The sequence below is a fragment of the Eptesicus fuscus genome, chromosome 4 (assembly GCF_027574615.1).
Source record: "Eptesicus fuscus isolate TK198812 chromosome 4, DD_ASM_mEF_20220401, whole genome shotgun sequence".
Taxonomy (NCBI): domain Eukaryota; kingdom Metazoa; phylum Chordata; class Mammalia; order Chiroptera; family Vespertilionidae; genus Eptesicus; species Eptesicus fuscus.
In genome coordinates, this window is record NC_072476.1 from 106,438,700 (window position 1) to 106,461,081 (window position 22,382).

Genomic DNA, 22,382 nt, shown 5'->3' on the forward strand with positions numbered 1-22,382 from the left:
AGAGGTGCCTCTTCCCCCTGAGGAACCTCAGCAACACCTGGCTCTCCGGCCGGCACCTTGCAGGTGTCAACGCCTCCAAACCAGTTCAGACGCGCCTTGGGTTCCATGTCAGTCACCCCAAAGTCCTGCTGGACGCACCGCGGGGCCTGACACCGCGGGGCCTGACCCCCCGGGGACGGCGGTGCTCTCACCTGGCCTCACTCCCGTGTCCAGGCCTCAGCTGCCGGACCAGCGAAGCTTTTCCCAGTGCCCAGGACCCCGTCCTGGTCCTTGGCCCTCCCAGCCCCGCACCCCTCCGTAGCCCTGAGCACAGTCTAACGCTTTATCGACAACAGGAACTGAGCAACGTCCCAGTCACCCCGCAGCCAGAGCAGAGCGCGGTATCTGCTGCGTCCGGTGCTTGATAACTGTCTTTCAATAACTGCCTTGAACACTTCCTGCGTTTATTAGAAATGTGCTATTTTGCAGAGGGGCGATCCTGGGGAGTAGCCTCCAGCTGTGGAAAGACAGGGTCCCCTCCAACGGGCAGGCTCCCTGCGGTGGCGTGGCCCAGGCAGCTCCTCCCAGGTCCGGGCCATGGAGCTTTGTCCAGGGGGCGCTCAAGTGGGTGGTGAATGCAGCTCCCCTTTGTTCCAGGGAAATCTGCCCTCCTCCTCTTATCTCCGTGACAACCGGGCTGGTGGGGATTAAGGGGCTTTATCTGCAGCGCCAACAGGTTAGGCCACCCTCCTCCGCACCGCCTCCCGCTTTAAAGTGTCTTTCACTCTCCCGGGTGCGGTTCTCTGTATCCTTCCAGCGATGATCTGCATGACCAAGTGACCCATTCCTTCCCCACCTGTCTTCCCTGGGAGCCACCTGCTTCTCTGGGAGCCGACCCCTGCCCAGCCTCGGCCTCCATGTTGGGTAGGTGAGCCCTGTACGTTCCCAGACGGCGCTCCTCCCTCAGGTAGCACACATCCCTCTGTGTCCCAGCCTTCCTTCTCTCAGGCCCGAGGGCCCGCCAAGCTGGGCCTGTGGCTCCAGGCTCCTCCAAGCGGCCAGCCTCACCGTGGAGGAGGCAGCACCCTTCCTCCCAGCCCCCACCCCGGACCGCGATTGGCCTGGCCGGGTCACGTGCCCACTCCAGTCACGTGGCCGGGCAGAGGCGCTAGGCCAGTGGTCGGTCAACAGAGCCAAATATTAGCAGTACAAAGATTGAAATTTCTTATGAGAGCCGAATTTTTTAAACTTAAACTTCTTCCAATGCCACTTCTTCAAAATAGACTTTCCCAGGCCGTGGTATTTTGTGGAAGAGCCACACTCAAGGGGCCAAAGAGCCGCATGTGGCTCACGAGCCGCAGTTTGCCGACCGCGGCGCTAGGCAAAGGCCACTTTCACCAGCGCCTGGTGTTAGAGCTGAGGGAGGACCAGTCCTCCGAAGACGAAGGACATTCCGAGGGGACAGGACAAGAGAGCCGCTGCAGGCTGGCTGGAGAACAAGAAAACAGGTACAAGGGAAAAGAAACACCACCATCTCCTCCCGCGGCAGTAGCCTCGAACCTTCTACTGTCTGCCCTCTCGGACACTGTCCTGCGGAAGGAGTGGGTTGTCATGTGTCCGTGCTGTGGATGTGCTCATGTATGTAATTCACTGAGGCCGTGCGGCAGGCCCGGTAACCGCAGCCCACCCCTCTCCTGGGCTTGGACGCTCTTTGCTTTGTGCAGTTAAGCCCCCGGCCGCTGCCGTCACCTTTGTGTCTAAGTGAGTGCATTGCAGGAGTGAATTTCTTGAGCTTCCCTGGCCTTCCTGGGCAGAGATGTTCCATCTAAGTCAGCTTTTAGCCACGTGGGAGCTGCAGCCCCCAGCGCTGGGCTGTCCAAGGAGGCCATGCCCCAGGCTGGGCCCCGGCTGGGAGGTGGGCGGCCAGGGCCGGAGGGGAGGCCGTGCCGCCTGTTCGGGGATGTCTGGGCCTTTGTAAAGCGTTTGGAACAGGAGCGAGTCAGAGAGACGAAGATAGACAAACAGAGAAGCAGCGACCTCATCCCGCTTGCTGAGACACCGCGTCCCCCTCACGTCTGTCCAGGAAAAGGCGAGTGCTCCTGGGAGCCAGGCACTTTCTAGGACAAAGATGTCTCAGGGAGGCCGGCAGGACGAGGAGGAGAGGCAGGGTGCTCCCTGCAGCCTGCCCTGCTCCTTCGGGTCTTGGCGGGGCCAGGGCGAGGCACGGCCCAGGGCTAGGCACGGCCCAGGGTCAAGCACAGCCCCGGGGAGCTCACCGCTGCTTGGAAACAGCTTGCCACAGCGCCCCGGAGCGCTGGAGGTTATTCATGGCGGGGAAGGCAAAGGAGAGAGGGGCAAAGACTTTGAACCGAGACCTCATGGCCTGTGGGGAACCCCGACCCCCGCTCTGATGGAGTGGCTCTGGTCTGTGCTCTCAGCTTTGTTTAGCCCCCATCCTTGCAGTGGGAGAACTTTGGAAGGAGGCAGAGGTGGAGCTGTGGTGAGGAACTGGCCTGTGCCCAAGCCCCCTCACCCACAGGACTGCACTGCCTGACGCAGGCCGGGGAGCCCCAGGACGCCCTAAGCCATGCTGGCCTCGGGCAGGCTGCATCCCAAGGTGGGGATAACGGGCACAAAAGCTCCAGTGAAGCGTGGTGGTGGTGGTGGTCGCGTCCAGGGGATGGGACCATGCATGTCACGCCGGGCTTCCTGGCAGCCTCTGTCCTCCCGAGTCACGCAGGCCGTGCCCATGGGCCCCGGCCCTCGTCTCAGGAGGGCTGTGTCGAAGAACATTCTTTGGACGTGAGGTGGCCGCGCAGTTGCTCACAGGCCGATCCCAGAGCCGCGGTGTGTTGAGCTGGATTAGTCCTGCTGCCGCCTGAGCACGGCCACCTGCAAGCCGGCTGCCTGGCCACCACCTGTCCCAAACCTGACCGCCCCCTCAGGGCGGCGGAGGCGGGTTGCGGGCTCAGTCTTTCCCTTTGTGTTCCGGGAGGGTATTGGTGGGGATGCAGGTGAGTGGCCCATCCATCGGGGCAAGACCTGCGGGGAGGCCCAAGCACCACGGCCCTCACTGCAGATTCGGATTCGGGTTCGGACCGTGCTGGCGGCCCTCTGCTCTCTGGGCTCCTCGGGGTGGCAGCGCTGGGGGACTCAGTCCTGGAGGACCTCTCCCGCCTCTGGTAAGCTCACCACACACCCCGCTCAGCTGAGGGCCACGGTGTCACAGCCACCTGCACCCACCCCTCCACCTTCCGGCGCAGCGCCTGTGTGCTCCTGGCCAGGGCCGGGCTGGGAGCAGGTCGGGAATGGGAGGCAGCTGCGGCCTCGTCCAAGCCCCTGGCCGTGGGCCTTCGCCTGAATTTCGTCCCCAGGGCTGGGCCTCCCAGGCCGCCCGGGGTCCCTCCCCGGAGCAGCCCCCTGGGCCCAGGGCTCGCCGTGGAGCCTGAGAGAGGCCGCGAGCCCCTCCTGCTCCCCATGCTTCCTCCTCTGGGAACTCCCAGTGCTAAAAACAAGCTTTCTGAGAACCATATTTTTCTAGGTTAAAGGTGAAAAATGCAGTGTTTCCTCCAAGTGGAGATCTGGCCGCCAGCTCCGGGCACTTTTCCGAGCTCCTTCCTCCCACTCAGGGAGGGCCGGGCGGAGGGCGGGGCGCCCGTCGGAAGGAAGCGCTGGTCACTGGGCCAGGGCTGCTGGAGGGGGAGCAGGGCCTGTTTGTGTTGGAGCAGCCGGGGCTGGAACAGGACGGGCTCCGGAAATGAGAGGCGAGCGAGGGGGCGGAGAGCAGGCGGCTCCAGTGGTGCCTGGCAGGCCGGTCAGCACTGCCTCCCGGCTTCTGGGGCGGCAGCGAGGGGACGAGGGAGACCCGCAGTCCTTCCCGAGAGAATCCCAGGACTGGGCTTAGAGGAAAGACGGGGTTGTGGCCGTCAGTTTTACTAGGAAAAGCAAGAGCAGTCCTCCCCCTGGCCCCACCCTCCAGCCATCCGTGCTCAGAACACAAGGGGAATTCTCCCAGGTCCTGCCGGTGGGACAAAGGTTTCCAGGAACCCATGCTTCACGCAGGCCTTCCTGGGCAGGGCACGGACTGTGAACCTGAGAGCTCCCTGGCTGCTCCTTAAGCTTCTCGAGGGCCAGGAGCCCAGCCAGCTTCTCCAACAAGTGCCCCCCCAGAGCCGATACCCAGAAGCCCAGCACAGGTTCCACCCTCCTTCTCCTCAGAATCACCACAGTACTAGTGGCAGAGGACAGGTGGACAGGTGGAAGAATGAGGAGAACTGGGAGGCAGCAGAGGAGGTGTGTGTGTGTGGGTCGGGGGGGGGGGGAATAAATGCTGCCCCATTAGAGGGCCTGGCTGGGTCAATCATTGAGAACTTCATAGACCCCATCCCCCACCAAGGTCCCCACAGAAGGACTACTGCACCCCTTCTCCCAACAGCACATGACTGTATCACCCTCCCTGTACCCATGCCCTTTGCCAGGTGATGGTGGATGGCGGGGTCTGTATTTTCATCTCTTAAACCTATGAACTTTAACTCGTAGGACGTGGCAGTTCCAGACCTCGGCTGTGCAGGACCTTACACTTTCCCTCTAGTGCCCTTACGCTCCTCCATCGTCATGCGAAGGGCATGTCGGGCTCCCACGGGTCCCAGGAGGAGCATGAGAGCCGCATGGAGCTGACTCAAGTCACCTCGCCGTCTCAGGCAAGGCCGTCCTAAATTAGCCAACTGCTATGCAGGGACCAAGTCCAGCCGAGACCAGAAGCAGCGCCTAGTCGAGCCAGCCAAGATCAGCAGAGCTGCCAAGGTGAACACTCAAGGCACGTAAGCTATAAACACTTATCCTGGTATGCCACTGGGGTTTGTGTTTGTTCGCCATTTGGCATTATTGTCTTAGAGAGAAAATGGGGGACCCACACACCCAGGCTCAGCCCGTCTCGGCTCTCCCGCCTCTGAACCTGGGCCTAATCCCTCAGCTACAGGACAAAGTTTTTACCCTCACAACCACCTCTGCTATAAACTCATCCTGCATCTCCTGGGTTCTGTTCACTGAGGGGATCACAGAACCTTCCTCCTGGCTTGGGATGTTCTGTCTCTTACCCTGTTTTCCTGCCCAGAGCCTCCCATGTGACCAGCTGCTCTTGGGTCCCCGTCCCTGCAGCCCTCTCACCAGCAGGGTCTCTCCTGCCTTGAATCCATCATGGTGTCTGTCACCCCTTCCCTTTCCGCCCCTCCTGCATCCCACCCGAGTCCGTGCTTCAGGATTCTCATCTGCTTCAACACCCCCGCCCCCAGCCCGCATCCCTGGGTCACTGCATTCTTCCCTGGACGACACTTGCACGGAACAATAGCTCACCTACAACACAGCTCTTCTGGCCTCGGCTCAGCGGGATGTTTTGCTAAAATCACAATGATATTTTTGGCTGGAGGCAACTGATTCAAAATGTGCTATGAAAGCAACTCTTACATCTTGGGAAGCACTGGCCCGAGCTGCCTTCAAGGAAAAGGTATGAGGGGAGGGCATATGGGAGGTCGTAAAACCCACTTGCTACCATACCACATGGCTTTTCTCCAAACTGCACACGCAAGGAGACATGTAGGAGAGGATGAATTGTTATTGTTGTTGTTGTTCCCATTATTCCTCTGGGAGGGAGGGAGGATCCTGGTCATCAAAGGAGCCCAAAGATAGGAGGCAGAGGTTGAAGCAGGAGGGGAGTGTCTCTGGTTTATTCATTCATTTTATAGAATTCTGAATGTGCCTAAGCTGTGCTCTGCACAGAGCTCCGAGTCTTCGCTGAATGAATGCTGCACAAACAAGGGTGAGTCATGACTGGGACTAAACATAGGCTCTTGTGTGCATTGGATCACATTTCCCTGCTCGTTGGGGGCAGCGTGCATCTCACCTTTCCCTTTGCGAGTCGTGTCATGGGAATCTGCCAGCCAGCCAGCTGTCTCCATCGTCACGTGCATGAATGGCAAAGGGACAGCCCATGGCTCAGAAGGAAGCATTCCTGCTTTTCCCCCCTCCCCCTCTCCAGTACAGCCTTAGGGACTAATTGTCTTAGCGCCCATTTCTGGACGAGCCTGGGCAGGGTTCAGACACCTGCACAAATGAATGAATAAGTGAATGATATCTACCCTTCTTCATCGCCTTGATTCAAGTTTATTATAGCCATTCCCCTCTTAAAACAAAAATGACAGTGACCCCTCCTCAGGAGCACAGGTACCTTTTAATCTGCTTATTTTGGAAGCTTCAGATCCATTTCCTTGAGCCGTCGCCATTTACCAAAAGAGAATGGTCAGCTCCCCAAGAGACTGCCCACCCCCAGTTACCTACCCCACTGATGCCATGAAGGGCCCCAACAAGTCTCCTTTGGGAGAAAATTTTTAGGAACTGTGCAAAGAGTTCAGGGTCGTCCACCCAAAGTTGCAAAATTATACTGTGTGGACTATCTGCTGCTATAAAAATATACACATACAAAAGGACAGCTACAAAAATCGGGGTGCCCATTTTCTTAGATTAGCATTATAAAAAGTAGGGATTTCTCATTAAGGGGGGGGGGCAGCATTATGATTCTACGTTTAGTCTCTTCTTATTTTCATGGAATAGTCAGAGCACATTGAACCAGCCAGCGGGGAGTGGAAGGGGTTAATCCTGACACTTCATGGGCCAAGGTGAGAAATCCCAGGTTCAAGGTCACACAGTCATTCTGCTGTCAGTAAGTGTCATGAGGGAAGGAGAGGAATATTTAATACTGCCCTTTGGGTGTCTCTCTCTCTTTTCTTGGTTCACTGCGCTATGAATCACAACACGGTCATTGACTACAGCAGACGCGCTCCGAATTTGCCTTCAGGTGTGATCTCTGATGGCCACTGCACAGTCAACAGACCACGTTCGATGCTTCCCACACAGAGGATTCCGTGGGGTGTGGCCCGCACGCAGCATCAGCAGGAAAGGCCACACAGGGACTCCTTTGTTGGGTCCGGACTCTCATCGTGGATGAGAGGAAACACACCTGGCCCGCATGCCTCCGTGAATGGCTCAGGGCATCAGGCAGGGTCTCGGGGCCCCCGGGATTCTCAGGACTGAAGGCTCCGTCCCTTGGGAAAGGCCAGCTGGTGTTACTTGGCTCCACAAGTGTTGATGTTCTTCCCATCCACGGCGTCCTCCACGAGGGAAACGTGGTAATCGGTGGACAGGGTGAAGTGAGAGATGCAGCCCACGAGGCCTCGCCGGTAGTGCCTGTTAGTGTGCAGAGCGATTTCCTTCATTCCACCTGCCGGGGAGCCAGAAGGAGATGGGTGAGCCACAGGGAACCATGTCTCCGTAGCATACTCGAGTGTCTGCTGACCAAGGTGTCCCTGGGCTGACAGGATACGTGAGGACTGGGGGTCCCTCGAACGGTTCAGAGCCTCACATCTACTTTAGAGTTATCCTTGAAGGAACAGGTTGACTTGGTTCAATTTGATACACAACCAGAGGCTATAAATACTTACATTGTGTGTGATTTCTGACCCAGTTGGCCACTTCAAACCAAATCTGGTAAATTTTGAAATGTTGTATAATATCAACAAAATGTAGTGTGTAGTTAGAGGTGCTGTCATCTTAACTGAAAGAAATTCACGGATGTTGAGTGCTTTCAATTAAGTCCATGTTTAGAAAGTATACGGATGGAGACATCTTGGCATACTTATGTGTGTGCGCTAGCGGGTTCTAAGCTATTTACAGAAATACCACTCATTCTCATTCTGAAAGGGGCCAGGAAAACAGATCCTCCTTCCTCGGAGGGAATTCTTGGGGCTATATTTAGCAGATTCCTGTTCTATAACAAGAAAAGCGTGGTTTTCCTGGTGGATCCATCCAAAGCACAAAGGCCTCTAAGTGCTTCCTGCCCCCTCACCATGAGTCAGAAGTTCAGAAAAGGGAGAATGGACTATCTGGAGAGCTTCCTATTTCCAAGCATTTGGCTGGTCCAGGGAAGCACACGCCTTGGAGGAGCCCCAGCATGGCCAATCGAGGAGTAACACGAAAAGGGCATAACTTAGATCTGGCCCAAGGTCACTTACCCACGTACAGAGCTCCATTGATGTTGAGCTGCCTCATCATGCCAGGTGATTTGCCTGTTCTGGCCCCGTAGTCATCCACGGTTATCTTTCCCGATTGACCGTCCCTGGAAAAAACACCACCATTTCGGGAGTTTCGTTCAATTGTTCAATTCATTTCAATGAAAGTGTAGGAAAGCACCTACTCTGCACCAGGAACTATGCTAAATGAAAGAGCTGTAAAGATGAAAAAAGAAGACAAAACAAAAAACACATTCCTGGCTCCCAGGAGTTTTAGGTCTACTGAGGAAGACAAAACAATCACATTACAAATGACATCTCAGTGTCACTGCCTGATGGTGGAAGACCACCAGCATGCTGTGGGGTGAATGAAGGCTGTGGGGTGACAGGAGGTGGAGAGAGGGTCAGGGAAAGCTTCCCCAAGGGAGTTTGCCAAAGATGAGTTTTGAAGGCTGGGTAGGTCAAGCGCAGGAGGAAGCTGATGCCAACAGGAAGTCACTATGAAGAGATAGAGAGAGACGACAAGGAGTTGATGTAGCCTGAGTACTGAGAATTCTGGAGGTGGGAGCTGAGTGGAGAGAAAGGAAGCCAGAGCTGAGGGTGCAGGGCACATGGAGCTTCATGAGAATGTATCCTGCAGGTGAGAGGGAACCAGAGGAGAATTAACACGTGGTGAGTTTGCAGGTTATTCTGAGCACAATGGGAAACCAAGAAGAAGGTTTCATAGGTGGAGGATTACTCTAGGGAAGGACAAAGAATGGCTTAGAACAGTGGTTCTCAACCTTTCTAATGCCACGACCCTTTAATACAGCTCCTCATGTTGTGGTGACCCCCAACCATAAAATTATTTTCGTTGCTACTTCATAACTGTAATTTTGCTACTGTTAATGAAGCGTAATGTAAATATCTGTGTTTTCCGATGGTCTTAGGCGACCCTGCTAGCGGTTCTCCAGCCCTGGCCAGTGTGGTTCAGTGGATAGAGTGTCAGCCACAGGTCGCGACCCACAGGTTGAGAACCGCTGGCTTAGAAGTTTTGAAAGGACCCAAAGAATCACCCAAAAGTGACTCCGAGCACAGTGGAGTGGAAGTGCGCATCTGTGGAAGGGCTTTGCAGGTTTCCCAAACCATCCCGCCCCGCGCTTCTTCAAAAAGCACGTCTGCGTCCATAGCTCTTGGGGGGATACCGACCCAGGCTGCACTTCGTTATTGGTCTTTTAATGTTCCTTTCCTACCGCAAACAGTTCTTGTTTCTTGTGAAAACAACCTCTTTTATCTCTCTGATGGTATTGATATTTATATCATCTGTTCAACAGCTCGAGTTGGGCTTCATCAAGATCACTGTCGCCAGGACTTCCTATGCTACGTGGGCAGCTGATGGGCACAGATCTGCCTCTTTGTCCTCACACACCTTCTAGGGCAAGCATGTCAAACTTGGGGCCTGCGGGCCGCATGCCTCATTTGTTTGGCCCGTGCTGGCCTTTGAGTTTGACATGCTTGCTCTAGGGCAGTGGTCGGCAAACCGCGGCTCGCGAGCCACATGAGGCTCTTTGCCCCCTTGAGTGTTCTAACGCCACTTCTTCAAAATAGACTTGCCCAGGCCGAAAACCGACTTCTGTGCATGGGCCACGAAGTTTCAATCGCACTGTAAGTGTGTGCCCGCACGTGGTATTTTGTGGGAGAGCCACACTCAAGGGGCCAAAGAGCTGCATGTGGCTCGCGAGCCGCAGCTTGCCGACCACTGCCCTAGAGTGGTCAATGCACGTCCAGTGCAATTGAAACTTGGTGGCCCATGCGCAGAAGTCGGTTTTCGGCTCTCTAAAGAAATTTCAACCGTTGTACTGTTGATATTTGGCTCTGTTGACTAATGAGTTTGCCGACCACTGCTCTAGGGTATCAAAGGCAGGCACAGTGGACAAGAGTGGGGTCCAGCCAGGCTACTCCCACTACGGCCTATGTGTGCTCAGAGTAAGAAATTGACCTTGGTCCCATGTTTCCCAAGCCTCCCCTTTGACCTCACCCACTAACCTCCCCAGAAAGGGTTATGGTAAATTCTCAGGGAACCCAAATAAAAACCTCTGTTCAGCTCATCTCCTGGAACCTGCAGGTAACATGGCAAGACTGAGGTTTCTCACACTGCTCAGTCTGGGCCTGCTATTTGACTTCTCAGTATATTGTTAGGAATATGGACATGGGTAGCAAGACCATCATTTTAAGGGAGTGATTCACCCAGAGTGAATCAGAAGTCAGGGTAGCGACTTCTATGAGGGGCAGGATGCACAGAGCTTTTGAGGTTCAGGTAAAGTGATGTCAAAGAAGAAGTGGGCAATTGCCTACATAATGAGATGTGGAGCACTCCTCTAAGTCCACATGTCCCCACATCTCATCCCACTAGTGATACCCGGATCTCACTAAATAGGGAGGCCCTCTTCCAGGCAGCCATCAAAAAGTTATTTCTCCAGCCCTGGCCAGTGTGGCTCAGTGGATAGAGTGTCAGCCAGTGCACCCAAGGTTCACGGGTTTGATTAGGGTCGAAGGCACGTACCTGGGTTGCAGGTTCGATCCCTGGTCACCAGTTGGGGCCGTGCGGAGAGGCAAACAAACCATATGTCTCTCTTACATCGATGTTTCTCTCTCTCTGTCTTTTCCTCCCCCCCCCCTTCTCTCCTTCCCACTCTCTCTAAAAACCAATGGGAAAAAATATTTTCAGGTGAGGATTAACATAACTAACTAACTAAATAAATAATTTCTTCAGAAAGTCGCTGGTGAGTGAAGTTTTGGGAGTTCACTGTCAATGAGAGCACAGGTGGGAGTTGGTAGCAATGCCCTGGATGAGGAGCGTGGGAGGCCAGACAAGGTTGGGGAAGAGGACATGGGACTAAAGGGACTTGGAGAGCACGTCCCACCGCTGCTGGGCTCTGCTCTGTCCTGCGCCGTGGGAGGTACTCACCGAACAGCCTTGACCCGGTGCCACCGACCATCGCTGAAGGAGCCGTTCACCAGGATGGATGCCACACCACTGCCCAGGTTATAGCTAGGGCGTTGGAGAAGAACAAGATAGAACAGTCACATACTGACGCCCAGGCAGACACTCACTCACATGGACCTCGTGGCTAAAGGTCTATGAACTCAGAATGCTGTTTCCTCCACGCAAAACAAAACAATGTTATCAGTCAGGTTTCTACGCTAGGCCAGGAACGATCAAAATATGTTTTTTATTGTGGCAAAACAGACATAACATAAAACCTATCGCCTTAACCACTTCTATGTGTGCAGGTCGGTGGTGCTAAATACGCTCACCTTGTTGTACAAGCATTCTCCAGAACTCTCCTTATTTTGCAAAGCTCAAACTCTGTCCCCCTTGTCCAGCAACTCTTCATTCCCCCTCCCTCCATCCCTGGCAACCACCACGCTCCTGTTCACCTTAGGAGTTGGACCACTTCTAGGTACCTCCTGTAAGTAGAATCCTCCATTATCTGTCTGTCACTGGCTTATTTCACTCGGAATAATGTCCTCAAGACTGATGATCTTTTTTTTTTTTTTTTTAATATATTTTATTGATTTTTTACAGAGAGGAAGGGAGAGGGATAGAGAGCTAGAAACATCGATGAGAGAGAATCATCGACCAGCTGCCTCCTGCACACCCCCTACCAGGGATGTGCCGCAGCCAATGTACATGCCCTTGACCGGGATCAAACCTGGGACCTTTCAGTCCGCAGACCGACGCTCTATCCATTGAGCCAAACCGGTTTCGGCAAGGCTGATGATCTTTAGGCCAAGGTCAGAAGCATCCGTGTAGCAATAGGAACAAGAAAGGCTTTATCATTTGTAATGTGTTGTACTCGCTGGAATAGTGTCCCCCCCCCCCCAAATTCTCGTCCACTCAGAACCTCAGAGTGTGACCTTAATTAGAGACAGGGTCTTTGCAGATGTCGTTAGTTAAAATGAAGTCATATTGGATTAGGACAGCCCTAAATCCTGTCGGCCTGGGGTCCTCGTGAGAAAAGGAAATTTGGACACAGACACACAGGGAAGAATGCCATGCGGAGATGAAGACGCAGGTTGGAGTGACGTAGCTATGAGCCAAGGATTGCCGGCCATGAGAGCCTAGAGAGAGGCTCAGACCACGCTGCTACTCAGCACCCCCCCCCCCCCCCCCCCCCAAGAAACAACCCTGCCCACCTGCACGTAGGGCTTTGTTAATTCTCACCTGAGGGTATCTTCCCCAGAACCGGGACAGAATAAACTCCTATTGTTTTAAGTCACCCAATTTGTGACCATTTGTTATGGCAGCTCTTGGAAACCAATACATGTGTTTTCACTTTTTAAAAAGCAAAACAAAGAGCCCCAAAGAGATGAAAGGAATTTGCCTAAAAAAATCCCTTTGAACTAGGGATTTTATCTGTCCCTCCTCCCCCGCTGTTGACTCTGATACCTGGTCCACTCAGAAGCTTCCTGCTTTCTATTCCAGCTTCCAGATGCCCCGATACCCTGAGGGCATCCAAAGACACACACAGCTTGTTTACCAGAGAGAAATAGCCCTCTCAGTCCAGTGTTCATTCGATTATTCTAATTCGATTGGATCCAACCATCGTTGGTGAGTGACTGACTGGCCTGGGCAGGCCCTGGGCCCGTGCCCAGCCCTCCCCTGGTCACCCTGCTTGGGGAGGAAATGCCTCCCAGCCGGAGCAGCTCTCTCCTCATGCTGGGAGAGGACAAGTCTCTCCTGAACTTCACCGGCCAAGGAGGAGGAAGGCGAGGCCCTGGCTTCGGCCCTGGGCTCCTGCGCGCGCTCAGCCTGAGAAATAAGCGAGAACAGGCAGCGCCCGGCTTTTCCCAGGGAAAGCGCTCGGGTCCTTTCATCAAGAACGAGGCTCAGAGGAGTCCCCGCGCCTGACACTTAACCCAGAATGGAACTGGGTGACCTGACACCCGGCCAGAGGAGGCTGTGGCCCGCCCCTGAAAGCACCACTGTTTTCCCAGCCAGTTTCCCACATCAGGTGTCTCCTGTGCAAAGCAGCCCGGAGGGGGAGTTGTCAGATTTCATTACTCAGCGGCCAAGGCCTGAGGGCACAGCGGCTGAGCCCAGCCAGCAGACCCGCAGCCCAGTGGCCATGCGGCTTCGTGAGAGGCGCGGGGACCCACGGGTCAGACCCACCCGCCCGGATTCCCACTCCTGCCAGTGACGAGCTCCTGCCCTTGGGCGATTGGCTTCATCTCTCTGAGCCTGTGGCCCCTCATCTGAGAAGTGGGGGTGATTAATTCTACCTGCTGAAGGGCCGTAGGACACATTCAATAAGACAACATAGGCACAGAGCACAGCACAGAGTAGAACCCACACAAAGGATCCCGCCACCCCAGGGATGTGCCGGATGGATGCAGCTCGCGGACGCTGGGCAGCAGACCCCGGGGAGCTGGCGGCAGGAGGAAGTCGCCACCGAGAGTTAAACTCCTCGGCCTCTCCTGGGAGAGCAGTCCTGTGCGAGCGCAAACCACAGGCTGTAAATGTGTAACCAGAAGGGTCAGGAGCGCCCAGAGCAGAGGTGACCCGGGGAAAGCTGCAGGACGCTGGCCTGGAACGGGATTGGAATCCAGGGAGTGGGCACCTTCGAAGTTGTGTTTGGACAAAGGCGGGGCTTCCCTCCTGTTGGGCAGCCTGCGGGCTCGCCTGTCCATGCAGAGCCAGGCCGTGCTCCGGGGCCGCCCACACGCAGCTGGCGTCTCCAGGGCCTGGCTCTCCAACCGCCCCCTGCCCCCCACTCCTCTGATTCAGACCTTCTAGTAACCTTCTGCTTCCCAGGCACCTGGCATCTCTCTTTCCTTTGTCTTTCTATATATATAAAAGCCTAATATGCTAATTGTCCCTCTCACCATTCGACCAGTCACTATGACGCGCACTAACCACCAGGGGCAGATGCTCCAACCGGTAGGTTAGCTTGCTGATGGGGGTCTGGCCAATTGGGACTGGGCAAAATGGGCCGGACATGCCCTAGAGTCCCTCCCCGGCCCCGATCGTGCACCGGTGGGGTCCCTCAGCCTGGCCTGCACCCTCTTGCAATCCAGGACCCCTCGGGGGATGTCGGAGAGCCGGTTTCAGCCTGATCCCGCAGGCCAGGCCGAGGGACCCCACCGGTGCACAAATCTGTGCACCAGGCCTCTAGTATAGTAATAAATGACCAAGACTAGTGGTTCTCTTTGCTGCACAGGAAGCCTTCTTGGGTGTGAAAAATGTTCTGTATCTTATTCTGTGTGTGGCGGGGAGGGGCGGGGGACAGGGGGGACTCACAGGTGTTTACACATTTAAAATGTATCAAACTGCACACCTAACATTTGTGCACTTCATGTAAATTATAACTCAATTTAAAAAAAAAAAAGGAAAAATGTAAGAACGAGTGAAAAAATGAGCAAAAAAATGCCTGTCCGGTTTCGCCAGCAAGGTCTTGTGGATCTGGTCGGCATGACTGGTTTCCTGATGCAGGTTTTCCTAATCATTGTGCATGGAGATGCCCCCAGGGGAGGCCTTCGGGAAACCACCTGGCCGCCTGCATGTGGCCACATTCTACTTAGCTGGGCCCTTTAAACTGCAGCACAGGCACCTCGCCAAGGTCAGATCGCGTCCCTTCTCTGCTGCCTGACAATGTTACCAAGGTCCCATGGGAAAGACGGTCAGGTCAGGGATCCTCACAGAACCTGCTCACTGGGTTTTATGCCCCACATGCAACCATGAACCCAAATGAAACGAAACCGGGACGGAAAACCGCACTCGGCTGCGCACTCGGATTCCTCTTCCTCTACGTAACCTTGCCCAGAAGCCTCAGATGGTTTCCCTCGGAGTCCCACTGCTCCCCCTCGTTCTCTGCCAGAAGGGCTTTGAGCACCGAAGGAGCAGCATTTCGGTGAAGAAAACAAGTCAAAGTTGAGAATATATTTTACCATCTTACGTTTTCTATTGTTTGCTTTGGACCTGGGTCAAACACCAGAACCTCAAACACGGTTTTTCTACCCAAAACACCAGTCCACTCTCTAAGCTCCTCCAATGGAAGCTGCTCTCAGGCGGGGCCTAGGTCTTAATAAAAACAAGAATAATTATCATAGCTCCATTTTGTGAAGCAGCTCCATATTGTGCTAACTTCCTTATGTTATCCATCCGAGGTAGGGTTTTTAGGACATAGAAACACTTAACCAAGGGAAATACGTTTGATGTTCATTATCTCCAATAACTAGCTATGCCAGGCCGTGCACTAAGCCCTTTGCAAGAAGGAACTAATTCAACCCCCACCACCAACTTTTTCCTTCTCACAGGGAGGTCCGGCCACTCGCAGGAGGTCACGTGGCCCTGGGAACCAGCCTGTCTGGCTCTGAAGCTCATGCCTTTGACCACTCAGACCCGTTTCCCAGGGCGTGGTCCCAGATTGTTTCCTGTCAGAGTGGCGCCCTCGGAGACCTGCTCCATCCGAGTCTGCGGGCTGGGCCCAGGGACCCGCCTCTGAAACAAGCTCCCTGCTTTCAAACCACTGGCCTGCGGTCTAGCCCGCTCTGTGCCAGCCTCCCGCAGGGCACCACGCATCTGTATTGGAAGTACCTGCTGGAGGCAGGCGACAGCGGAGCAGCAGCTGTGGGCCCAGGGCCAGGGCCAGGCCGGGGAGGGGCTGAGCTGTGTCCTGTGCACAGAACACAACCAGAGCTCCAGTCTTCAAAGAAAAAACAGGGGCCACTTTTCAGAAACCTGAGAAAGACGCAGGAACGTAGGAAACAGTTCCGGATGAAGTGGAGTTGTTGGAAGGGTGCCCATGGGGTGTGGGGGGCTGGCCAGGGCCTGTGGGGGGCTGGCCAGGGCCCGTGGGAGCGGCAAGGTGGCCCCGAGCAGATGAGTCTCCCTGTCCTGCTGGGGGCGGGCAGTGAATAGGTTTAGCTGGCGGTTTAGGGGGGGAAGTTGGCCTCCCACCCACGGCTGAGCTACTGTTTCAATTCCCTTTTCTGGGCACAATCAAGAACTTGAGGCCTTGGTGAGGTTAACCACAGGAAAACCACAAGAAAATGGCTGCGCGGCAGCCAGCCTGAAACTGGGGTGTGAAAAGCTTGGCGTTTGACCTTGGGGCCAGGGGGGAAGGGCGCGGAGATGGTGGAACTGCTCTCGTCGGCCAACCTCTAGCCTTCAGCCACAGGGGTCTCTCGAAGGCCCCCGCAGTCCCAGGATCGCGTCACTGAGCACGCCCTGCTATTCCGGGGCCAGTGCGAGGTTGGCTAAGGGACATTGCCTCCCAAGATGCTTTTTAGTCAAATGGGAAAGACTGCCATGATCCTGCTCTGGCTCTCAGGGAGGCAGTGCCTGCCCACAGAAGCCCAGAACCAAGTCTCATCCTCTCCGTTGTGCAGTTACCTTTGTCTATTCCAATTCAAATGATTTAGTGGCACTTACGCTAGGCCCCGGGGGGAGGGGAGGTAAAGAAGGGAAGCCGGATAAACTCCTGCCCTCCGGAGCAGATGGTGGTCTAGGGACCTTGCAGGGTGTAAACCCTTCTCGCCTAGAGAAATGGTGGGAACAGCGCAGGCCCCGCTCCTAGAGCTGTTCTGCTCTGGGTGGGCCTGGGAGTTGGCATTTCTAAGACGGTCCCAGGTGACGATGCTGCTGCTGGTCCAGGGACCAGACTTCAAGACCCAGTGGTCTAGACCAGTGGTCGGCAAACTCATTAGTCCACAGAGCCAAATATCAACAGGACAACAATGGAAATTTCTTTGGAGAGCCAAATTTTTTAAGCTTAAACTTCTTCTAACGCCACTTCTTCAAAATAGACTCACCCAGGCCGTGGTATTTTGTGGAAGAGCCACACTCAAGGGGCCAAAGAGCCGCACGTGGCTCGCGAGCCGCAGTTTGCCGACCACTGGTCTAGACCCAGGGGTGGGGGACTCCCTTCTCTGCCAAGGGCCATTTGGATATTTATAGCATCATTCACGGGCCATACAAAATTATTAACTTAAAAATTAGCCTGCAATATTTGGTTAAACATTTAACTAACCCGCCCCTAATGGCTTGGCAGGGCCAGACCAAATGATTTCACCAGCCTTACCCGGCCCACGGGCCGGATGTTCCTCACCCTGGTAGAAGATGCGTTTTCCTATTTGTTACACAAGCCAGTCCGGGCCCATGGGAACCCAGCCCCCTCCCACGCTGGTGGGGAGAAGTGGTCGGGACCCTTTAGCTGTTTCCTAGCTTCCCAAGTGAAAAACTTGAGCGCGGTCTAAATTCACTGAAAAGGGCTAAGAACTCCAGGGACTTCCTTACCAGCATCACCCAGGAAGCATTTACAAAAAGCCAAAGGTGGGGTTGATCTGCTGAGATATAAATCTGTGCTTTGCTCTTCTTGGTAGTGGGAGCTTGGAAAGCAGGCTTTCTCCTCCCCAAGGCTGCACAGCTAACAGGGAGCATGGTCAGAACTGAACGCCAGGTCTCCCGACTCTGGGTCTTCAATGCTGTGAGCCGGAGCCCTGAGCCGGGTACTCGGAGCCACGCTCAGCTGCACCAAGTACTCTATTCGGGGCCACCCCACTGTACCAAGTCCTTTACTCAGGGCCCCGCTCAGCTGTACCAAGTCCCCATTTGCAAGTGGGGAGCACATGGCAGAAACACCATACAAAAGGGGTCACAAACTGTTCTGTAAGAACCAGATAATAAACATTTTAGGCTTTGCCACACAGTCCTTATTAAACTACTCAAGTATGCTGGCTGGCATAGCTCAGTGGTGAGGAGGTCACAATTCCATTCCCAGTCAGGGCACATGCCCAGGTTGTGGGCTCCATCCCCAGTAGGGGGCGTGCAGGAGGCAGCTGATCAATGATTCTCATCATTGGTGTTTCCATCTCTCTCTCCTCTCCCTTTCTCTCTGAAATAAAAAATACATATTTAAAAAATAAATAAATAAAACTACTCAAGTGTGCCCCTGTAGCATGAAAGCAGTCATAAATGAATGAGCATGGCAGCATCCCAATAAAACTTCATTGACAAAAACGCGTGGAGGGCCAGACCTGGCCCTCAGGCTGTGGACGGCTGGCTGCCTGCTGCTCCGGAAGGAGGACGCCGGGAGGAAAGGCCAGGGGCCTCGGCCCAGCCTGGAGCTTCAGGCGCCGGTCATTCCAGCCGACGGGGCTCGGTTCACTCCGCCTCCCTGTCTGCCATGACCTGCGAGGTGACGCGGAAGGCAGCGGGGAGGGCTTACCTGAACACCAGGGCTCCGTCCCGCAGGCCCAAGGAAATGAAGTCGCTGTTGGACCTCTGGCTGTCTCCCCGCCACATCAACAGGCCCTCTTTGGCAGTCGTCTTAAACCTCATGAACACATTTGATCTTGAGCCGGACACCCTGGAGGAAACACACAATTGCCCCCATTTAACTGTTGTCCACAGCATCCGCTTCTGAGGTTCGTCCGCCGGCCTGGAGAAGCCCGGTGCAAGGACGAGGCTGCATCTCTGAGAACAGGCGTCACCGCTGTGAGCCAGGCCACGGGGGGGTGACCTGAAGGCTCGCTCTGCAGCAGTCTCCGTCCCAGGTGCGGTGCCACCCTCGAGGGAGCACGCGATGAGCCGCAGGTTAACCAGGCTCTTGTAAACTCCCAAGTCCCAGGCTGCACCCCAATCTACACCCAGTCCTCCTTCCCTGTCCTGCCACAGACGGGTCCTGGGGAAAGTGCTCCCCGCTCCCCAACAGAAAGTGGGTTTTGTAATTTCCAAGAGCCCCAAGTTGGCAGCTTCTTGGGGCTACGATGGTGGCTGTGGTGGACGGCCAGCTCTGGTGGTGACCATCCTTGAGGGCAGAGGGGTGAGTGGGCAGGAGGCAGAGTGACAGATGAGAGGTGTTGTGGCGAAGGCAGGGTGGAGGGGGACAAGAGGCAGAGAGGAGTGGAGAGAGACTCTGGCAGGTCCCGGCCCGGGCCCTGCAGTCATGGCTGGGAATAGGATCACAGGCTTTTGAGCTTTTATCAATTCCTGGGACTAGACTCATTCAGAAATCGTCTCCCTAAAGCAAGCATGTCAAACTCACAGCCCGCGGGCCACATGCCTCGTTTATTTGGCCCGTGTTAGCCTTTGAGATGGACATGGTTGCTCTAAGGTGACCAGTGTTTCGCAGGGAGAAGAACAAGTATAAGGGCTTAAAGTAAAAGGGAGTAAGAGTAACGGTAATTTAATATTGCGACTAACATGGCACCATAGGAAAAGTCTCCAGTCTCCCGTCACTTGTACCATCCCCTGTCTGTCCCACAAACCTGGAGCTGTGGATGCACTTAACAGTGAACAGAAGGGGACTTCTGTCTAGGCTTTCCGAGCAAGGCCGAGACAGGAGACCGCGGCTGCCTTCCCACGCGGGGCCTCAGAGCGGAGAGGGAGGAGCAGGGCCACGTGGTGACTTCCCACCAGGCCAGGTGCAGAGCCCCCAGCTCTGGCCCATTCCCGAGAGGGCTGCTTCCCCAGTCTCCTGTTTCAGGCTCCTGCCTTCCCCCCCTTGCCTTGGATATGCTGACTGGAGGCAGCTGAGCATGATGGTTCCCTTTCTCGTGCAGGGAGTGGTTTAGGGATGGGCACGTGACCCGCTGTTATCCAATGAGACAGAGAAAATGTAGCAGGAAGATTCTAGGAAAGATTCCTTTCTTTTTAAAAAGAGTCACATGAGAAAAAAAAGGTGGTTTTTTTTTCAGTTCCACTGGAGAGTGGCCTGATTTATGTCCATCTTATAACCAGGAAGGGAGTAACCCCTGGAGAACGCGCTGAGGATAACAAGGCCAAAGGACAGAGGAGACGTGCGTCTTTGATGATCCAGCTGATGCTCTGAATTAGTCACACCAGGATCCAGTCTAAGTCAGAATTGCTTGTTACGTGGAATAATAAACACCCTTTAGTTTAAGCCAGGAGTCCTCAAACTACGGCCCGCGGGCCACATGCGGGTGTTTTTGCCATTTTGTTTTTTTACTTCAAAATAAGATGTGCAGTGTGCATAGGAATTTGTTCATAGTTTTTTTTAAACTACAGTCCGGCCCTCCAACGGTCTGAGGGACAGTGAACTGGCCCCCTGTTTAAAAAGTTTGAGGACCCCTCGTTTAAGCCATTTTGATCTGAGTTTTCTGTTACTTGTAGCCAAAGGCATCTAACCAAAACAGACCTGAACTTGACTGTTGCCTGCGGCTTTACGCACATGCATGTGTTCATGCACATACATACATGTGCACAAGGGCCACCGAGTGCCTCCTGTTCCCACCAAGCCGCCCAGTGCCACTTGCTAAGCATCCAGGGGCCTGACGACTTGGGCCCCTTCACACCGTCCCTGCTCTCTGGGGACTGAACGCCCTTCCATCTTTGGAGAAAAGGGCTGAAGAAAGAAGAGGGTGTCTCCGGGCGGAAATCCATCTTGCCTAAGGCCCCACCAAGACCACCTACATGAACCCAAGGGGGGCTAGAGAAATGAAGCAATGGCTGCCATCTGGTGTGGGTTCCGTTACCAGGGAAATGCTCATCCAGTGCCCCAGGAAAATGTCTCCCAACTTTGTTCCTTAAAAAGCCACCAACCTCCACCCTACACACTGGGTGCTTTTAGCTTAAAGCTTTGCCTCAGTCTGTTAAGAAACAGTCAACCTGAAGAGGAAGGAAAATTCTAGGATGGTGCTGGCAGTGTTGTGGGGGATGGCAGACTTGGAACTACAGAGAACGAGGGGAGGGAGAAAAAAAGAAGAGGCAGCATGAAAGGACCAAAGACGAGCTCCCCAGGTGGAGGACTTGCGGAGGGCCAGCCTTCCCATGGCTACGTAAGAGGCTATTCCACACCAGGAGCTTGGAGTGGGGGGCGGGGGGTACTGGAGCCTCAGTCACCAGGGCCTACCAGCCAGGATGGTGACTTGGGCACCTCCGTGTGCTGTGCCCACATGAAGAGAGGTGAGGAGCCCCCACTGAGCTGGCCGGCTGCAGAGGACAGGGACCTTTGCTGCTGAAGATGGGAAGTAGGACATGGACTTGACACTGTTGGTGGAGCTGCAGGACCTCCACTGCAGCTCGTGGCAAAGCGTCAGGCCCTGGCCAAGAGCAGCATGAAGCCAGTGTGGCTCAGTGGTTGAGCATCAACCTATGAACCAGGAGGTCACTGTTCGATTCCCAGTCAGGGCACCTGCCCGGGTTGTGGGCTCTATCCCCAGTGGGGGGCATGCAGGAGGCAGCTGATCAATGATTCTCTCTCATTCTCTCTCTCTCTCTCTCTCTCTCTCTCTCTCTCTCTCTCTCTTCCTCTCTGAAATCGATTGCCCTGACTGGGGAATCACTCATAGCCCTGAAAACCCAAGGCCAGGCAACCTCCTCCATAGGGTTTGGGTCGTTTGAAAGGCTGCCTCTTCAAGTTTGTTGTTTTGTTTTGTTTTGTTCCAGTTTCTGTGTTTATGATGTGTGGTTGTTTTCCCCTAAGGCCATGGCTACACTGCCTTCTTTGAGAATTATCTTCTGGCTCATAAAATAAGGAAAAGCCTTGGGAAAACTATTACGAAATCTACCCCCCGAGAGACAAGGTGCCCGTTGCCCGTTGAAACGCGTTACCTCTTGAGGATGTCTGGGTTGTCGTAGGTCAGGTAGCTGCGGCCGATGAACTGCGGAATCTCGATGGTTTCTGTGATGGCTGAGGCAGAAGAGAAATCGGAAGTTACATGGCCGTGGCTCTCCTGACCCAGCACTCAGCCACGGGCAGGGACACGCCCAGAGGCAAGAAGGCCAGCTCCTGGGATCAGGACAGTGAACAGCTGGTCAGCTCCTTCTCCTCGGCCAGGTTTGGAGCGGCCTGGCCTGAAGGCCTGGGGTTGGCACCTCCCTGTGGTCCCCTCCCCCGGGCTGGCCGGCACCGTGAATGCCCTCAGCACTACTGAGAAGGGCTTGCTACATGCTGAAACTTGAACCCTGCCCAGTTATTCTTGTAAGCCTAAGAGCCAGTCTCGGGCCACGTGGGGAGCAGCTGGGGGCAACCCTAGATGTTCTCCAAGGGAGGCAGAGGAAATAACCATCAAATAAGCCCACTGAAATTTCCCTATTTGAGGCCAATCTGCCCCCAAACCCTTTCAGCCATGACCGCAGGAGATTGGCCAACTGTGAGCCACGAGGCCCTGACTTGTTTTTACAAATCCCCTCCAGCGTCACACTTCCTAAGCTCTTCACAACAATGTCATGAAGCAGCAGGGAGACTGGAGAAAGGGGAGGGCTGGGGACTCCCATTCTTAGAAGAGGAAACGAGGCACAGAAGTCATCAAGGCTCTGCCTGAGGTTAGACGGCTAAGAGAGCAGCAGGGCAGGAATCAGACTGATCCCCACGTTCCCGGTTCTGCTCCTCAGCC

At 54.7% G+C, this 22,382-nt stretch overlaps 1 protein-coding gene across 1 annotated transcript in view; it reads right to left on the reverse strand.

Annotated features, from left to right (window-relative positions):
- Window positions 1-6,020: 6,020 nt before the first annotated feature.
- EGFLAM (EGF like, fibronectin type III and laminin G domains) overlaps window positions 6,021-22,382 on the reverse strand; it is a 129,291-nt gene continuing 112,929 nt past the window's right edge. The window contains exons 19-23 of the mRNA XM_028131252.2: window positions 21,598-21,676; window positions 18,251-18,391; window positions 10,987-11,070; window positions 8,043-8,146; window positions 6,021-7,252 (exon numbers count right to left, since the gene is read on the reverse strand). Of these exons, the coding sequence (XP_027987053.2) occupies window positions 7,098-7,252; window positions 8,043-8,146; window positions 10,987-11,070; window positions 18,251-18,391; window positions 21,598-21,676 (563 nt within the window). The 3' untranslated portion in view covers window positions 6,021-7,097. The remainder of the gene's footprint in view (window positions 7,253-8,042; window positions 8,147-10,986; window positions 11,071-18,250; window positions 18,392-21,597; window positions 21,677-22,382) is intronic.